Below are 19,716 nucleotides of genomic sequence, written 5' to 3'. Positions count from 1 at the left end.
AGGACTAACATCCAGCCTGAACAAACAGTGGGGGAGCAAATCCGGCCAGCCAGGAAGCCAAGGGGTACCAGTGAAAGAGAAGGGACTTGTGTATGCGGGAACTTACCACCAATACAGGCTGCTCTCCAGCTGGGCACAGGTGTAGAGGGCACAGCACTGTAGAGACATGATGCGCTCCCCCTGCAGCTCCGGGTAGATCTGGGCACTGTGCTCCAGTTTGGACGCCACACTGCTCAGGGTGTCATCCACCCAGGTCGCCACCTTGTTGGTCTCTGTGGCCACCGTGGCTCGGATACTGTTAGCAGACAGCAGGGTGATCTTCTCATTGATCAGGCCCAGGAAGGACACCCGGGGATGGTGGATCGAAGAGTTCTGAATGGAGGAAACACGGATACATTTTATTTGACAATTAAAAGATAACTCGGACACAGAGGTGGACAAAACCATGCAGCGGTTGGTGTTTTACCTGTGTGTTTCTATATGGTTCTGGTTCGCTCCACTTCCACTGGTAAAGCTCCCCCTTAGCACTCACTGCAACCAGCTCAGAAAACAAGGCCCCGATGCTCACAAACTTTACACCATCCTAAAGCAAATGACCAAAAAATGAAACATTAAGAGAAATGTGCTGGCCAAATCGAAACAGCTGAACTATTAAGACAGAGGCAGATATAACCAAGATGGTAATCTATTAACATAAATACATACTCCCTGAACACGATATTAGCTTAAATATGAATTTTTTTTAAAAGCCATCAGTGGACCTCCAAAACAATGAACCCACCCATTTCTCCATCCTAACAACGAAATCAAAACTCTCAATCCTCCCACCCAGCCCACCTTGTCTGGCCACCACTGCAACTCTTCACCCAGGGAGACGGGGCTCTGGACAGGGATGTTCTTTTTGTCCAGGCTGGGCTCTCCCTCACGGCTGGTGGAGCCGCGCTCGGTGTCAAATGATGCCCCATCCAGCCACCTCCGCTCCCGCAACCTCAAGACAGACTCTCGCTCACGCAACAGCTCAGAGTCCCGCTCTAAGGGAAGAAGGAGAACTGGTATGCAATAGGGTCACACCAGTGGGATAAAAGTAAGCCACTCTCTGGGGAAGACCCGTCAACAAATTTAAGAGAGATTTGTTTTTCCATAATGATTCAAATAAAAGGGTTTTTCAATATTTTTATGGTGAACGTTTGATAATGAATAGTGGTGTCTGTCAGTAGGGATGTGAGGTAAAAGGCTGGGTGGGATTAGCACTAGACATGCATAAGGGGACCGCCAAACTGATCAGAGGACTGACACCAAATGGGAATGGATACATGTCTGGTCCATGGCCCATGCGTGTCTCCTTTCAGCTACACAGGTAACTTTTCTGCTGGTCTGTCAAAAGTTCAACCAATGCCAACTGGTTGTCCTTAAGCAGACGGGGCAACATTCAAGTCCCATTGAAGAAGCATTAGAAACCAGAAATACAGATAAAGTGAAGATGCTAGTTTGGCCGAGCCCTTACACGGGGGAGGGAGGGGGTTTGGTTCCCACGACTACAGCAGAGAGGTGTCTGTTACAGGACAGGGTCTAGCGGGCCTTTCTCAGAGGGCTCACTGAAGAACATTACATGGCCATGCAGCACACAAAACCCACAGTACTGACACGGGACAGACATATTCACATGGCCCATCCAGGTCATAAAGGTTGAAGAGAAAAGACTAGTATCAAAATTAACAGTACACCTTTGACCACCACAATGAACTAAAAGCATGTCTACGGTGAAAAGGAACAAATGTAATCCTACAGTCGAAAGGCTAGTTTAACTGTCACAATTACAAATTAAAATTGAATTCCAAACTCCAGCGAGGCACTACATTCCCCTAGGCAGCAGCAGCATCTTTACTCTGAGCACCAAACTGGGGGGATTGGTTACCTCTCGAGGAGCCCAGGCGGGACAGAGAAGAGCGCCTGAAGGAAGGGTAGCCAAAGTAGCTGATGTCCTCAGAAAACATGGCATCAGCGTCGATGATGACACTGGGGTGGGCTGAGTGGATGTCAGCATCCAGCAGGGACATCAGGTCCTCTGTAAGGTCCAAGACAAAAGGAAGGGATGTTTATTTGCCTGGCACCCCAAACATTTATAGGATCCAAAGGCAGCTTAAAATGTTTGATTGGTGCCAACAAAATGACAGGTTAGGCCAGAGACAAAACATACATGGATGCATTTTGACAACATGTCACTGGAATTGACTAGATTAACTAATTGATGATGACTTTTCTACAATCAGTTACTTTGATTTCACCACAACCAGCAAATGGACGTACGCAATTATTTAGACAAGCATTGTTTATCTTTTATCACCATCAAACAATTATGACGACATTTAAGTATAGATCGCAAGATTTTATTTAAGGGAATTTGTATATATTGGTTTCACCAATTAGATAAAACACTTCATATGCAGGCCCACTATTTCAGGGGGATCACAAGTGTTGTGTCAGCTTAATAATGTCCAAAATAACTAAGGTTAGATTCTCATGGCGGACAAAATTATAAATGATCAGTCACTATGTGTAAGTAGCGTCTACTAAAATACTTTTTAGCACTGTAAACCAGGCATATATTTTTGAGAACTGCACTTCGCAGTGTAGCCTCTGCATTCCTGTTGTTCTTTTTAAGCCTAAGATTTGGGTTATTTCAATTTGAAATCGGTATAAAATAGAAGCAGCAATAGGCTACATTTACGAAACAAACTTCTACTAGAATCCCAACTGAAGGGACAAATCCCTTATTAATGGACAAGATTAAAAATGTTATTCTAATGTAATTGAACCATTGCCTCCCATTTCTTTTAAATCATTAGAGTAGTTTATTAATCCTTATTTGACCTGTTATTGGGCCCTATAGTGGCCAATATTGTTTTTCATGTCGAAATTCCACAATATCAGTTTTATTCTTTTGGGGGGGGGGTTTGCTTTTAATATCACACATCCATGTAAAGACACTAGACAGCAGTTCTGGGCGGGGCAGCAGTTTGTGCCCACCCACACAAGCCCATAATTCCAAAGAAGCCATCTACAACTGCCAGACTATATGGATAAAGTGAAAATCAAATGCCTACACACGGCCCTTAAAATCAGCAAATTTTTGCATGCCTTCTACTCAGGAGTGGCTTCTAGCCAGTGCCATAAAGCCCGGATTGATGGAGTACAACAGAGTGGATGGCCCTCCTAACAGGTACTCCCATCTCCACAAAAACTCTGAAGCTCTGTTAGAGTAGCCATTATGTTCTTACCTCCCTGACAAGGCCCTTCCTGCCCAGTAACTTAGTTCGGCCAAATGGGCAGCTCTTAGAGTCCTGGTGGTTCCAAACATCATCCATTTCACAATGATGGAGCCCACCGGTCTCAGGAAATGTATATTTTCATAAGCTTCCCCAGGTATGTCCCCAGGCACCACTGAAACTCTTTATTTTCGATTAAACGGCACAAATGTAAAAACATGTTTTCTTCTTGTCATTTTGGGGTCCTTTAAGTAGATTGCCGGGGGAAAAAATCTGTTATAAATGAAGTCCAAATTGAGAGACGGGGTCTTAATAACTTCCGAACCTACGGTACATCAAGGTAAGTAAAGCCGTACCTCCGGGGAGATATGACTCACTAGCCGTGTCGTCTCCGTCATCCCCGTCCTCATCGTCTCTGCTCAGTAGGTTGTTGACTGCCAGATTGACATCCAGGTTGGTCCTCTGGAGCTCCCGAATGATCACACTCCTGGACTTACCCTGGAGGACCACCTGGGCCTTGGGTAGGAGGACAGGCAACATGCATATCAACACCGAGAAACCCACCATGTTGACAGGGGTTCATGCTAATGTTGAGGACTGTGATTTTATTACTACTGGTCATGCAACACAATCGATCAAATCGTTAAAGGTATATTCAGTGTAAACATCACATAGCAGGGTCCAACATTAATAATGGCCTGTGGCCTGGAAAAACACGTTGGGCAAGTGAATCTCAACATCCAGTATATTGATCGTTCATTCCCTCAAATGTTGAGTCACAACATCACAAAACACTCAAGCAGTAGGCTACTAAAGTTGATGCATTCACACAGCACGAGCAGTCATGAGCATTAAGTGGCAATCAGTTCCTCAACATATGTATTTTAGGAAGATTTTTTTTTTTTTAAAGGAAACCTTTGAAAGGACACCAACATAGCAAACAAATAATCATTTTAGCATTTGCCTTTGTTAGCTTACTACAACCAGTAAATCTCAATGTCTAGTCATCTTAAAGGTGCAACATCCCTTAAGATGCAACACAAATTCTCTCAGAGAACAAAAATGTATGTAGTTAATAAAGCCAAATTGTAAAACAAAGTATGTACATGACTCTCATAGCTTATAAATACATATCATACTAACCAAATATAGCCTATGAATAGCTGCCTACACAATACCAGTGATTGTTACTATACAAGTAAAACAGCTAAAACACCACCTCAAGTCAATTTGACCAGTAAGCATACAGTCCCCTGAATCAAATACCATGGGTTGATAAAAAAAAGTACTCCCAGGGGTCCTACTACCACTGGTCAAAGCTGCCTATGCCCTATTTGACCACAACACATTAAAAAATTATAATAAAACATATCTAGACCAGCAGGCCTTTACAGATAAAAAGTAAATGTTCCAGAACACAAATCAATGTCTGTTGTTAGAGTGAGTCTAACCTGGGAAATGAGTTCCTCTGGGATGACCGAGGCTGGGATGACAGGCTGGGGCTGGCTGCCTAGGAGACCAGAGCCACGATCCCTCCCTGTGCGGATCACCCTTGTCTGACGTCTTGAGTCCCGGGCAGCTGTAGATGACCTCCCAGAAGAACCACCTCCACCACCACCACCACCACTCCCTCCTCCACCACCACTGCCACCTCCTCCTCCTCCTCCTCCTCCTGCTCCTCCTCCGCTGCTGCTTCCCCCGCCTGCGCCTCCACCGCCCCCTCCTCCTGACCCACCGTTAACTCCAGAGCTCCAGCGACTCCTGTTATAGGCCACGGTGAAAGAAAGGCACAGAACCATTGACAACAATCGTACATGGCTGCCCACTAATCGGACCAACAACTGACTAGATCCTACGAAAATTTTAAACAATGGTAACGGGAACAAAAAGGGATAAATGGGCACATTCAGTTACATAATTAAAGGAAGGGTAAGCAATGATTTGAAATGGGGAAAAAGTGGGGTCTGCAAAAAGGTGGATTGCTTGCATCTACTGTTATTTACAATCTGCTCAAAGTACATGCCTCAATACACCTTTGATTTTCTGCCTCTAATCTTAGACACAGGGGTTGGGTTACAGGACAACTGTGGTACCAGATCTGATACGGTGATTGGGCAGTATCATTTTACAGAGTCTTCAGTATTCAAACCCCTTCACTTCCACCACATTTTGTTGTTTTATGAGTACATTTTTTTTCACCAATCTGCACACAATACCCCATAATGACAAAGCGATAACACGTTTAATAATTTGTGCCAATTTTCTGAAGAAAAAAAAGGTGACATGTACATAAGTATTCAGACCCTTCGCAATGTCACTCCCAATCGAGTCATCCTGAGTTCAGTCTCTGGATGTCCCCAGATTGACATTGGAGTCCACCTATGACATTTTTAAATGATAGGACATAGATATAGTTTCTTCAGAGTATCTCTGCAGAGATGGGAGAACCTGCTAGAAGGACATCTTTGAAGCACTATATCAATCAGGCCTTTATGATAGAGTGGGTACACAGAAGCCCCCCCCCAAGGTTAAAGACATTAGATGCCATCTGAAAGAGTCGTGAAAGCATGTTTTCTATTCTGGTGAGACCAAAATTGAACTATTAGGCCTAAATGCCAATCGATACATATGGCAAAAACAAGGTACTGCTCACCACCTGGCAAAAACCATCCCTATGGTGAAGCATGGTGGTGGGAGCAGCATGCAAAGGGGGTACTTCTCAGCAGCAGGAACTGAGAGACTAGTCAGGCTTGAGGAAAAAATTAACTGTGCAAAAAAAAATATTCAAAGCACAAAGGACCTCAGACTGGATCAAGGATTCATCTTTCAGCACAACAACATAAAGCACAAAACACGAGCACTCGAAATGGCGGCAGTGCAAGGCTGAGAATTTCCTTGAATGGCCAGACCAAAGCCCAGACTTGAACCCCACTGAACATTTGTGGGAAGACCTGAAGATAAGGAACTGGCACAAATTGCTAAAAACTTGCATTTTGGCTTTGTCATTATGGGATACGGATGGCAAAAATATATTTAATAAGCAATGAAGTCCACAACAAAACAAAATGTAGAAAAAGAGGGTCTACATACTTCCCGAAGCCACTGAAAATGAACAATCCTGAATCTTGGACAATAAAGCTTTCAGCAATCCTCCTGCGGCCCATGTCTAGGCTGCATTAATGCACATGAAGCCGTACAAGGAATTTACCTGAGTGCTTCTAGGGGGAGGTTTTTCTGACGGCCCTTACTGCCAGAACTTACCCAAGGGTGTTGCCTGCCAGTCTGCCCAGAGTGTCAGAGCCAGACAGAAACCAGGGAGGATCACTAGTCCTGCCTGGCCTGGAGCTCCTTCCTGTCCCTGAACCACTGCCACTCAACTTTGAACTGGAAACAAAAGACGGGAAGATGGGAGATCAGTTACAAACCTAGGAGTCCCACATGATGGGACCAAATATTAAAAACCACAAACTGGGAGGGGAAATCCAAAGTTTTGAGGCCCTTGCCAGGGCTTTTACATAAAAAAAAATTATTTTATATATATATACTATAATTACAAAAAAAAACAAGGGATCGGGGGGTGGAGGCTAGCATGGCAACACCCTTGGGAATCAGAATTGGCTGCAACTCGTTCCGCCTTCAAGACTTATCCCTTTTAAAGGTTCTTGTGGATTTTAGGGCTGCAACTGCTAACTCCTACAATTAGATCACTTGAAATCATCAGTGTCTTTCATGGACAAAGATTTTGCATAACACCAAATCATGAACAATGTCTGAGACTAACCGTACATTCAAAGGGGTACAGTTTGGTTGTGTGAATTTAAACCCATGACACATTTGTACATAGTATCTCAACATCTATTGCGAATTGCTCAGCAATAATGCAAATAATGGTAAGTATTAGGCATTTTAAGCTGTACACAAGAAATGTGTATTTCATTATTTAGCAATTGAGTTAAGTAAGCATAATAACGCAAAGATTTATTTAGACCACAGAGAGAAAAAAGCCAGTTGTTACACAAGCAGTACACCTGAATGAGAAGATGCTATACATAATGCCGACAAATGCGGAATGTGACGATCTTATTCAGAGTATAAGCTTTGTTCAGTCCTCATTTCCACAGTTAAGCTTTCCAGAAACCCATAATGCTGCTGACTGCAGAGTTATTATCAACTGAAACAGTCTAATTTTCTTTTGAAAAGTTCAGCTTATTTCACCGCACCAGGCTATAATCTGTGCTCTGCAGAAATGCTTAAAAGTAAGGTTTCACAACTGGCAATGTGGGCCAAAGATGGAAAACAGATTATAGAATGTTTTGTAGGACTAGAATCAGGTGATTTTAATTAGTATTTCATAAAACATTCCCTCATAAGAGATGCTATTGCTTACATATGAAAAAAGGTTTGAAAGGCTTACATTTTAAGCAACGTAGGGACAATTAACAGTCTAAATGATCTGCAATTATGTTCCAGCAGCTTAATCTGCTTAAGTAGTAGTCCCACAGCTGGATCTAGTTGATGATCCATGGCTTTAGGTAAACCAGTCACATTCTTTGCTTTTGCTTTTCAGGCTGATTCTCACACATGCTTTGCCACTGGAGGGCCTAGTTCACCATTGGATGGTGCTTTGAGGGTAAGATGTCAACTACAATATATCACTGAAAATTCAGAAGTGCATTCTGAATTTTAAAACAAAGCCTATAACTTTAACATATTCAGCTTCCTCAGATAAAACAGGGCCACAGCAAGGAGTTCATCTCCCATAAATTATGTTTCAGCACGCTTGAACTAACAGTGTAACTACACAAGTCAGATTCAACACTAGGAGTTAAATTAAGACAAACATGCGCTTGTTATAGCATACTTGCGTGGTTGAAATGATTGCTATTGCATATGTAGTCTTATTCGCCTACCCCCTTCTTCCTAATTTGTTTTCAAAACATTTGTGATGTCCTATTAACCTCATTGGAATGACTCAACAGCAGGTGCCATAAAGTCAAAGATCAAGGCAAGTCCTCTCAAAGATTTCTGTTTATCATCACACTCCTGACTCAACCAGGAATTGTTTTACAGGAATGTGCTGGAGGAGACCATTCCGGGGACAACAATTGATAAAACTACTGAGCGTCATGGTGCCGACCTACCACAGGAGTCGCTAGAGTGCAATGAGAAAAAGCAACATTTGACTGCCGGCAAAACACAGTTCAGACACCAGAACTCTTTGGTCAGACACTTTTCACCAATGTTTTCTCAAAACAAGTGGTGTTTAAGGATACATGTAAAACTAATCCCTAAAATAATTGTGCCAAGACACTGTAATTCAGCACAGAAACATGTAGTCATAAAATCCAATTGGTTTCCATCACATTGGTGAAAATTTTTTAAGCAAATATTTTGAGAAGAAAATTCACATTTTCGTAATAGTGGTGTTTGTGTGTGAAAACATGCTTCTACTACAAAAATAAATGTTTGATGGGTTTCCTTCAGATTTTCAGGAATAATTACATAGCTAACATATAGTCTCGGCATAAATACATTGGCATGTTTGCATTTCAACTAACTTACAACTTCACAAAAAGTTTTTTAAATTCAGAACATAACCTTTAAAAGGAATTTACAGAACAGCCATTGGCAAAAATATTCAAGTGTTATCCAGGTATACATCCCTCAATGAACTTCCCTCACTTCTGTACTGGCAATTGGGCGGACTCTTTTTAGGCAATCTGCTGTAATTATCAATTGAACTGAAATCTTTTTATTTTTTTATCTTCATACAGGTTTTAAATCTGATTTTGGCTGGACTTATTGGTCACTTCAGAACAATCCAGTGTTTAGTCTTCAACCAATTCTGTCCGAAGTTGTTGAGGGTTGAAACTATCACACCTTGAGAATGTCACCTTGAATCTGTGTGGCATCGTATCAAGGTGCTTAATTGAACAATCTTACATCAACTTCTCTCTTACGGCCACATCCAGGGAAGGAGGCTAGTGGCACGGACATTAAACATCTTGATTATGTACAATGGAAAAAGGAACATCGAGATTGACATGTAGCTTCGAAATTGTACTTTGCTACGATCTTGTGTCTGACCTCTGAAAATACATAAAACCTGAATTTTCTGTATGCTTATTGCTGTACAATGATAAGATGCATCCGCTTCACTGACACCGCACAAACTACGTTCATGTAGTACATCTGGAAACCCATAAGAAAACCTGGGGCTGGTTTTCTGACTTTGTTCCAAAAGCAAAATCTGACTTTGTTCCATATGCCACTGGCTGTGCGTGTGCCAACTTGAGGAGAACATTTAAATATAGTGCACTATGGGAAAAACCATTGCTGTAATTGAAGATGAATCCCACCTTATGTTCTGAGAAAGAAACAATTGAACCAGCGGTCTCTAACATGTCAACCGCAAGATACTGGTAGCTTGCAGCCCATTTACAACTAGAAATAAATTCTCTAAACCTGAAAAGCTGAGGGCATCTCCAACAAGACACCATTGTCTTAAAAGCTAAACTTAATACCATATTAAGCAGAGATTTTCAGCATTTGCTTGTCCTGAATGTGGAGTTTAATTTGACTATCAGGGGCCTGAGGCTACGGAGTTTTCCTGTGCGCAATCTATAAACATTACCTCAGTGCATCAAGTGTACCTGGTACACTGCAAATATAGAGTTAAAACACCATTTGGATCTATTTGTTTGTATTAAATAGAAACAACATTAGGCTACATTGATAAAAGAACACACAGCCCTGTTTTGCTAGAGGCGCAATGTAAGGGACAAATTTGCTATTAAGATATTAAGAGAAAAAAATTCCAGTTTTTTCTGACTTAACTAAATCACTGAAATGGACTATTGCTTTCTATTTATGTATTTATATTATTTTTAGAGAATAATCATAAAAATCATAAACCAGGAAAAATAAACATTTCACTTGCAAGAGAAAAAATCTGTTTTCAGCTCCCTGTTATTGTCCATAATTGTTTTTGTTAATTGTTAGCACTAGAGAAAATGGCCTACATTTAATTGCACCAATTTCAGTGTACCTAGAACCAAAGGTGATCTACATAAACAGCATTTTAGATCTGTTAAACTTTATATATAAACTTTTGCCTTTTGTTACAGTGCCTTACGTTATCATTTGTACACTTTGTGCAAACTAAATAGATCAACTTAGTCATCATAGCAAGGTTCACAAATGTAAAAAACGCCAAAAGATTCTACCTTGTGAAATTTCATGAAAATGCATGTGTTTAACCTACATTAACATTTAAATATTTTTCTATTGTTAAGTCTCACCCATCGTTGCCATCTGGTTTGCTTAGTTCCAGACGATCAGGCTGGACAGCAAAGCCGATCCGACACACACGTCCATCCTGGGGAAAATTTAAAAATATTCGCTAAACCTGAAAAAGTGAGGGCATCTCCAACAGGACGCCAATTGAATTTTTGTTGTTACACAGAGCTCCTAATTTTCTAAAAAACAAGCAGTTTGTTCATTAGTTCACTGATATTATTTGCATGTTAGTATGTAATACTTGCACATTTCCTGTGCTCTTCTATTTGCACTTCTGTTTAGATGCTAACCGCATTTTGTTGTACTGTACTCGTATTGTTCAATGACAATAAAGTTCAAACAAATCTAATGTTAGCAGTCAAGCCTTCTAGACAGAACCTGGATGATAATGGATTTTTATTCCTAGACAAAATATATTTTCGCTAGTTTCTGAAATTTGACTGTAATTACTTAGAATATAGGGTTGATCTGCAAAATTATTAATATTAATTTAAAAGTGCACACGGGAAAGAAAAAATTACTATTCCAACAGAAATACCAAAAAAAATACTAAGAAATAAGTTAAGACACTAACACTACAATATTATTGATTGAAAATAGCAAAACTCTTTCAATGTTACCTCAAGTAGAAATCCAGCATGGTTTGGTCCAACCACACACTGTTTTAATGTAGCCTGCTCCAATAGATTGAGGTGTGGATGACTACATTTCAGAGAGACAAAAAGTGCCATAAATGTTAACATATAAAAAGGCAAACAGATAGCTATAGCAGTGAAGTGTGGTCCCTGCTGAGGCTAATTAATACATCTGCTGACAAGACCCCAGTTGGTCATAAAGATGTAGCTATATAAATTAACATTAATGCCTTACCTGTTAAAGTTGTATTTATTAAGTTTCTCTGAAACTTCACGAAGCCTGTTGAAACAAAAACATTGATATTAGTGACATTAATTTTCTATTTGCTGTGTGAAACATGCAATTCAGCATCTGTAAATCCATGGTTTATTCTGCGTACACAAGGCATCTGCTTACACATAAGACAAGCAGAAACCAGAGGTGTAGATATTTTGGGCCATATCATCTTAGGAATCAAGAAGTTAGACAAAACATGAATATGCTAGCTGGCTCAAAGAAGAAATAAAAAAAAAGGTAAATGTTACATCTAAAGAGGCCAAATCACTCAAATGACTGTGCAGGTAACATCCCAAAAACAATTATAACATTAAAAAGGTATTTAAAAATAATGTTTCCAAGTAATGAAGCATGAGAGCGACACCTGTGAGTCAGAACATGGCATGTATTAACAGCACTCCGTTGACACTGTCAAAAAGGATGCCAGTGCACAGGTTATTCCCCATGTCAAAAGGGCAGGGTATGTGCTGAATTATGTCGGACAGTAACTCCAGCACAAGGGGGATCTCTTGGAGTTGAGCACAGTGATTATTTTAACTCCAAGCACATAAATACAACCACCTTATTGCCAATCTCTGCAACCATTCTACACAAGCAAAATACTGACTGTATTTAAGTTAAAATAAGGTCAATGATTGCTAACAAAAAGCTCCACAAACTGTAAGACTACTACAATAATGAAAGCATTTACTTATATAAAACAACATTGGACACCAGAAATATATTTGTAAACAGGAAATACAAAGAATTTTTTTCCCCCTCTGTATTCCTCAAGCCACATCAAATGTATATTGTAAAATAATTGAAATACTCAAGGGAGCACGTCAATACACCACAGCTTTGTTGTCATTCAAAATCAGCCACAGAAAGTGGAAAAACAGTCATGAGGGTTACATTGTTCATTTGGCAGTGGTGTCCTGTTGCAGCTAATTTGTACCACCTCAAGAATAGTAAATCTCTTTTCCAAGTTCTAAGTTCACAAAACAAGCATTAAACAGATGCAAATAACGGCCACACCACCAGCGTTACTAGCTCATCATCACGCTTCAATACCGTGGAACGGATCCAAGCTATGATGAAAGCAAAGTAGGCTAATGCAGTGATTCCCAACCTGGTGTACTAGGACCACTGAGGGTACATGGCAAATCCCCAGGGGATCCTTGAGAAGTCATGAGAATTTGTTGACTGGTAAATTGCACAAGAGGAGATCCTTCAATATTGGCTCTGTCAGTTAAAATATCCAGAGTTAATATTATCATCAAAATAATTTTATTAACAGAGCACAGACTATTTTCTGTCTATGAGTCTACTCAGACGTACACTTAGTGATAATACATGCTATTAGCTAGCCAAAGAATAAAGGTCCACACTATAAGGCCGACACTATACGCCCATGCTCTGGCATAACTCGGGAACAATAACATAAGCAAGTCAACACAAAACTGTAATAACACCAGTTTAATTCATGTCCCGATTAGATGGACTGTTATTTAGGCAGTGCTTACTTTGATATTCTACTAATGGCTATCTAGTTATCAAGCCAGTGCTCCATTAGCCACTAAACTATATTAGAAGGTTCACCCAAGGATACAAGACCCCAAAATAATTCTGGGATGCTTCTTCTAGGGCTGGACCAGAGTATTCTAATACTTGGATATTTGTTTGTTGGGTAGGTATTCGGTTTTCATTCTCACTATTCAGATAGCCTTTGTAAAAAAAAAAAAAAGAAAAAAAAAAAAAATATATATATATATACATATATATCAATAAAGGGAAATTGTGAGCACGCCTGACATCGCTGTCTTAGCAGTGAACATCCTACTTCAGTTCACCCTGGCCGTCTAATATTGGCATGCAAGCTGTTGTGGAGGCCTCACCTACATGGCTTCATTAATTGTACACAAGAATCAAGCACTTGTTGAACGGTAGCCGTTGACAACTGAAGCTTCCCAATTGCGTGGCACTTGCGTATGATCTTTCATGCGCATAGTGATTTGTATGCACAGTGTATTTCTGGACAAAATGCTGAAGAGCTCAACTGTGTTGGAGCACTTTAAATAAAACGAAGGTAAAACAAAGGCAGTATGTCAGATATGTGATTTGAAACTGCCCTACCATGCTGGGACAACAGTTTAAATAGTTGTAACTTTAATAAGAAATGCTTAACATAAATTTGTTAACATTAAATAATAGTGTGGTTCCGACAAAATGCTAGGTCATTTCTTATATTTATTTTCTTTTAACACGCATTATTATTATTTGGTGCAGTACCCTTTTTGTTTTACACAGTATGCAAGGCTTTCATTAAGGAATAAACCTGCGTTTGGGCAACCTCTTCTCTGAGTGCCTCTCTCACCTCTGGCAGGTAACACTGGGATTCATTTGTTTATTTGCTGCTGTTATTACAACTGTGTTACCTACCTTGTTCTATTTATTACAGTTCGCTGCACTGCGACGGCCCACTGCTGGGTATGAATGGGTAATGGTGTAAATGCGGAGGATACATTTTGTTTCAATGTATGCCATACGGAGAAATTACAAAGAATTATAAATCTTAGAAATACTTTTTAAACTTCTTGGATATACTAGGACTATGCGGTTTCTGAGCTTCTGTTTCACAGGACTTTGTTAGGCGTAGTCTCAGATTTGGAGGCTATTATGAGTGATTCCGTCGGTCTACATTTATTTGAGAACATAAAATCCTCCAATACTTAAATTAAACCTGAAAGACAATTGTTGCAGTGCTACGCCGGCCATCTCAACCATCACCAGAGAAATGTTGCAGCCAACCGCCCCCCCCCCACCCCCTCGAAAGCTCTGAGTATTCACTGCTGATCACTTATTCGCTGCGGATACGGAGTTGTATTCGAATTGTATTCGGGACAGCCCTAGCTTCTGCAGATTACTGAGAATTTAATTGGAATTTGAATAATATAGCTTAGTTTGTTTTCTCCTATTATGTAGACAATAATAAAAAACCTCTCATTTGCCACTGTACAATATCTCAAAGTAGCCTCATAGACGAAGCAGATAGTTAGCTACATTCAGCAAGCAGCTGTGGTTATTTCTACATGATTGTTTTTGTTTCTACTGATGTCAATCATCTAACCAGTTTTCATAAAAGGAATCAGTGCAACTCTTTTTATGATAAGACTGAACCAGCAATCATTCAAGGTCCACAGCTAACATGATCATAAAGTACCATTAAGGCACACAAATCTCAAGACATTAGTATTTATAGAAATTATTCTGGACATCATCACAAGCAAGTGACAACGTCATCGCCAAAGCACAATGTTTCCGCCTCTAATCATGGCGAGCTAGTTAGGGACCATATATATGTTCTATTATCTATGGGAGTGACAGATTGTCGCTTCACAAGCAAAGCTAATGCGTGTCCAAAAAAAACTGTTGCCATATATGAATGAAATCAGAAGAAATGTGAGAACACATCCAATCAGTTAGCCGACTATACAGCTAAATACGGCAACGCTTTTCATTACAAGACTGACCAAACAAACATCAAGTAATTGTGACAGGGTTGCTTTTTAATGTAAAAGATAATACTAAAATTTCAAAGCACCAAACACGGACAATACCAAACATATATTTGCAGTTTGTTACTCACCTCGATATCCCAAATCCTTTCAAAGAACAAGGAAATGTCCTAATTATAAAGCACATTGTGATATTTGCACAAATATTACTGTGGGGGAAAAACACGGCCATCCACAGCCACTACAGCAATTTAAAGGAAGGCCGTTGACAGCCGCTATGAGTCCTAAGCAGTTAAGTGTATGCACTGGCAAAGACCGATCAACAGGCTAGCAAGTTAAAAGTTAGAAAATAACTTTACGATATTACATGCAAAAGAATCTTAGCACCAAACACTGGGCTACGTCGCTGAATGCACAGTGGTTGGGCCTCAGATTACCTGCCAATCACAATGTCTGTATAAAATGTGCATGTGGCAACCACTGGATTTAACATTTATGCATAAAACAGGGACAATATAAACATTACCAAAGTATATTCAAAAACAATACAACAATCTGGCAATTCTTGTCTGACAGAGATAATAGTTGTAAAATCCCTTAACTGCAATATCAATTAAAATCTCACCATGATCAGCTTGGTGGAGATTGTGTTTCTAGCTCAAAGCTATGATAATTTAGTTGCTATAGCAACGCGTCCTGCCATGCAGGGAGACAAGAGCAGAACCAGGAGAAAAATCACTCATGGTAATTGAAGGAAGAGAGGATATTAAAGCAGACAACACACTTGCTACTTTGAGGACATATCAACTAAATGTATAATACTTTGTCGTCATGACAATATATATATATAAAATGACGACAAGCGTTCATGTAAAATCTATAGGAACATTTGATGATACAGAATACTGGCAATCATTACAAAATAAATTTAATTCTGTGGCCTAGGGTGGTCCAGCAGAATCTGGCCTACCACTTTCAAATCCACACTGTCTGCGCCCCCCAGATAAATTACAAAACTACAAGTGTTTTATAGCACCCATCACCAGTATGATGTTTTTCTTCACAATATATTCAGTTCACTGTCAGACCACCTAAGCATCACAGCAATAATGTTAATTTCAAATTACATCAAATGCACATGTTTTCATTACAAATTTCTTAAGTCTGGAAGACACCCTGCTAATTTTTTAACAGTTCTAATGGAATGTATGTTATTTGCATAGGAAGAATGTAAGAAATCCAATTGTTTGATTCTACCTACGACCACGCAAATCAAAACTAAACATGGATACTATGTTGACACGCTTATTGCACACATCTGTTTCACACCTGTTAGACAAGATAATCAGTCATGCTACTGGTCAAACATAATGCTGCAGACAGGAAGTAGAACAGAATGTGCAAACGGGGGGAGGAGGGGGTCTGAACTGCAAACAATTCCCACTCCATCAGAATTAACTACCAACAATCATGTCCATCACAGGCCACGTACTGCTATAACAGGTAAAGCAACAGATGTCTCTAAATAACAGTGTTCGTTTATTATTAAATTAAGGTCATAGGTCTCAACTAGTTTATATTTACCCTCAAGCAAACAAAGTGGACTAAGCAGAGGAAGTTGGGTCATAAGGAACAGCCCTGCTGTTTGTCTAGTGACTGCGGCCAGTCCTTCCAACAGAAGATAAACAATAGTCCAGCAACACTGAGGCACCCCACATAATTATTAGTAACCAACATAAGACAGAAGTTATATTTTACTCTGCAGGAAGTGTTAGCAAATGCCAACCATATTGTTCTCCCAAATGTACAAAATCGTAAATGATATTAAATCCATATGGGTAATGAAATAATTGGTGCTGTCAACTGGGGCATGAAAAAACATCCTGAACAGTTGAGTCATGAGTTGTCCATCAGATTGAGCTATTGCAAGTCACAACCTAAATTAAAAGAATCATACTTATTTTTGATAAAATCCTGCCTCCATACAACTAGGGTAGTAAAGGCTTTGAAGGAAGGGAAAAACTGCCATTGAGCAGTAGGGGGATAAAATAGCACATGGTGACCATGTACCACATGTGAACCCAAGCCAATTTCTTGGCTAACAGCATTGAAAATAGTATGGCTTACTTGGGGAATTGACTATCATTTAACTACCTAGCAAAATAATTGCATAATTGTTTTAGGAACCACTGAAGTCAACTGAGCCCCAAGGCTGTGGCCAATAACTTAAAATCTAATACCCTAGATTTTACACACACAGAATCCCCTACCTATGAAATATCCTCGCTTTTAAGTCAAGGTCGTTCAAGGTGTGCTTTTCTAACTTCCCTAACTCCTGTCTTAAAGTAGAGCACCCATTAATCAGTTCAATGTCAATGGATTATATAAATAGGTTTACTATAAATCACCTGCAGTGCAGAGCCAAAATACAGGTCACACATACACAGAGAGTTTTAGCACTCAACTGTTCATTCTTAATGGTTCTTAAACTACATTTAAACTACATTTGAAATCGTATGACACGATAAAAACAATATTTTGCTGTTAAGAGAACACATTTACTCTGCACCATTTGGATACCCATCTAGCTAACTACCTGTAAATAATGATGCAGCGCAAATGTAACCTGCATGATACATGTAAACTATAAACATGAATTAAACAACTGCCCAAACTGGGAAGTTATGCAGTATAGATATGGATTGAATCAACTTTGTGTTTGTTTATTTACCTAACAATATTAGCTTGATGGGCCACTAACTACTTAGTTTGCTGGCTTGCTACGGTAGCCAAATAAGTCGAAGCATATTGGACAATGTTCCGTACAACTGGATTAACAGATTGTTAGCTAGGTATTAAGCAAACATATTGACCAAAGTGTGGCTAGTTAAGCTAACTAGCTAATATTAGCAATCTAGCTAATTAGCTACTAAGTTAGCAAGCTACTGTCCATATTCATTGGTTCCGCTGTGCAGTTAGCTAGCTAACGTTATCTCACTCGAAATAATCAAAAATAACATATCAAACGCTAGCTGACATGATACACAATATCAAAATGTAAATGCAAAAAACAACAAATAATGACGGATCATTACAATGTCACAATTACTGAGGTTCCCTCTCGTTCCCCCATCCCCCAACCCGCATTGTCCACCTCAACTTTGACTATAGGCCAATCATTCGACATGAGAACGAACGAAACAGCTCGATCTACTGCTTTGCTAGATAGCTTAATAGCCTAGCAGGCAGCTAACGTTAGCTAGTTACGTTCAAGAGGCTTGTTGAAGATGCCGGGCCTTGCTTCAGATACCGTAATAGACTAACTATTCGGTTACATTACACATGACAATACGAACATCACTCCGAAACAAATAAATGATCTTCATGTACCACGCCCTATACATACATATTGATTTAGACTCTAATTCTCCCCGCCCGCAACAAATACCTGTCATTTAGCTGGTCCTCGGTCCCGGGCAACGGGTGAACCACGAAGTGTATGGATGTCATCGGTCCAACCCAAAATAACACACAAATGTGTGAAGTGTTTGGAAAATTGTATTTTATCAATAATTGTGTATGCTAGTATTCATAGAAATCCTTTATGACGAAAAATCCCGAGCTTAGAACCACAGCCTCCTCACCCACATGCCGCCATCTTAACTCAGCTACCAGCTTCTTCTTCTGTGTGTTGATTAGCACACATGCAACCTCGATGCTGGTTGGACCTTGAACTGAAACAGAAGAGTATGTCAAATGGAACGGGATTGGTTTGGAGAAGAAAGGCAATGAAGATAAAGGAAATGAACATTTCTAGACGTCTAGCATGTGCTAATATCAAAACAACATTGTTATGGCTAAGTCTATTTGATTTAAAGACAGTTTCATGATCTCTGTTTTGATACAGACATGTCTATATACGTGTTATATACAGTTTAGCCAAAAGTCAAACAACACAAAAACAGTCCCCCTAACAAGACATTAGAGACACTGGCCTCACCCTTTCCTTTATAGGTCTACTTCAAATAACCATAATCTACTCAAAATATACTCAACATATATACACTCAACATATAGTTAGAGTTTGAGTGTGTGTTATCCTATCATTATTTTAACAGGTATTTAACCAGGTAAGTCAACAAAAAAACTATTTTAATTTTCCATGAGGACCTGGCCAAATGCAATAGACTGCAAGACAGGACAACACACAGAACCACATACTATACTAAATGTAAAAAAAGACAGCAAAAATAAAGACATTCTATACACTATACAAATGACACTAAATATAGCAAGACAAATACACAGATAATTTTGATGGAATTTATCTGATAGCAGTTTATTTTTTTGTTTTTTTAAGGAATCAAGTGTGAATAAAGTGTCAGACTTATGGCTCTTTTGCAATTAATTTGTTAAGGACCATGTGTATGTAGCGAAGGACAGATAAACAGTGTAAAGGTCACATGTGTGTTGAAGGGAGGGTGCTAGCGAAAAAGTGGATGGCAGTGTAGGAAATTACATAAACTGTTTTTTAGGAGCTTTCTAGCAGCAGGCCTATAAGCGATTCTGCTATAGTGGTGGATTGGCAGGATGTTCATTTTTACGAGGCTATACTTGGCATTGTGGGTGAAACAAGAATACAATTCTCCATTTAACTATAGGCAGTGGAATGGGTATTGGATGAGAGTGAGATGTCAAGCTATATACTAAGATAATTATAGATTTCTACATAATCTAACTCG

General features: G+C 39.6%; 1 protein-coding gene across 11 annotated transcripts in view; it reads right to left on the bottom strand.

Moving 5' to 3' along the window:
- ubr5 (ubiquitin protein ligase E3 component n-recognin 5) overlaps positions 1-18,684 on the bottom strand; it is a 44,887-nt gene extending 26,203 nt beyond the window's left edge. For 7 of the 11 annotated variants that reach the window (XM_010885182.5, XM_010885185.5, XM_034288779.1 and 4 more), the window contains exons 1-11: positions 18,423-18,683; positions 11,436-11,480; positions 11,186-11,267; positions 10,568-10,644; positions 6,528-6,650; positions 4,718-5,027; positions 3,623-3,782; positions 1,916-2,065; positions 838-1,049; positions 467-583; positions 107-372 (exon numbers count right to left, since the gene is read on the bottom strand). In XM_010885182.5, coding sequence (XP_010883484.2) covers positions 107-372; positions 467-583; positions 838-1,049; positions 1,916-2,065; positions 3,623-3,782; positions 4,718-5,027; positions 6,528-6,650; positions 10,568-10,644; positions 11,186-11,267; positions 11,436-11,480; positions 18,423-18,484 — 1,604 coding nt within the window. In that variant the 5' untranslated portion in view covers positions 18,485-18,683. Of the gene's footprint in view, positions 1-106; positions 373-466; positions 584-837; positions 1,050-1,915; positions 2,066-3,622; positions 3,783-4,717; positions 5,028-6,527; positions 6,651-10,567; positions 10,645-11,185; positions 11,268-11,435; positions 11,481-18,422 lie in introns of all 11 variants that reach the window. The other 4 variants (XM_010885178.5, XM_010885181.5, XM_020041237.3 and 1 more) reach the window with 2 other exon arrangements.
- Between the last annotated feature and the right edge of the window lie 1,032 nt (positions 18,685-19,716).

This window comes from Esox lucius, chromosome 20 (assembly GCF_011004845.1).
Source record: "Esox lucius isolate fEsoLuc1 chromosome 20, fEsoLuc1.pri, whole genome shotgun sequence".
Classification (NCBI taxonomy): Eukaryota; Metazoa; Chordata; class Actinopteri; order Esociformes; family Esocidae; genus Esox; species Esox lucius.
This window is presented reverse-complemented; position numbering and strand designations above follow the sequence as displayed.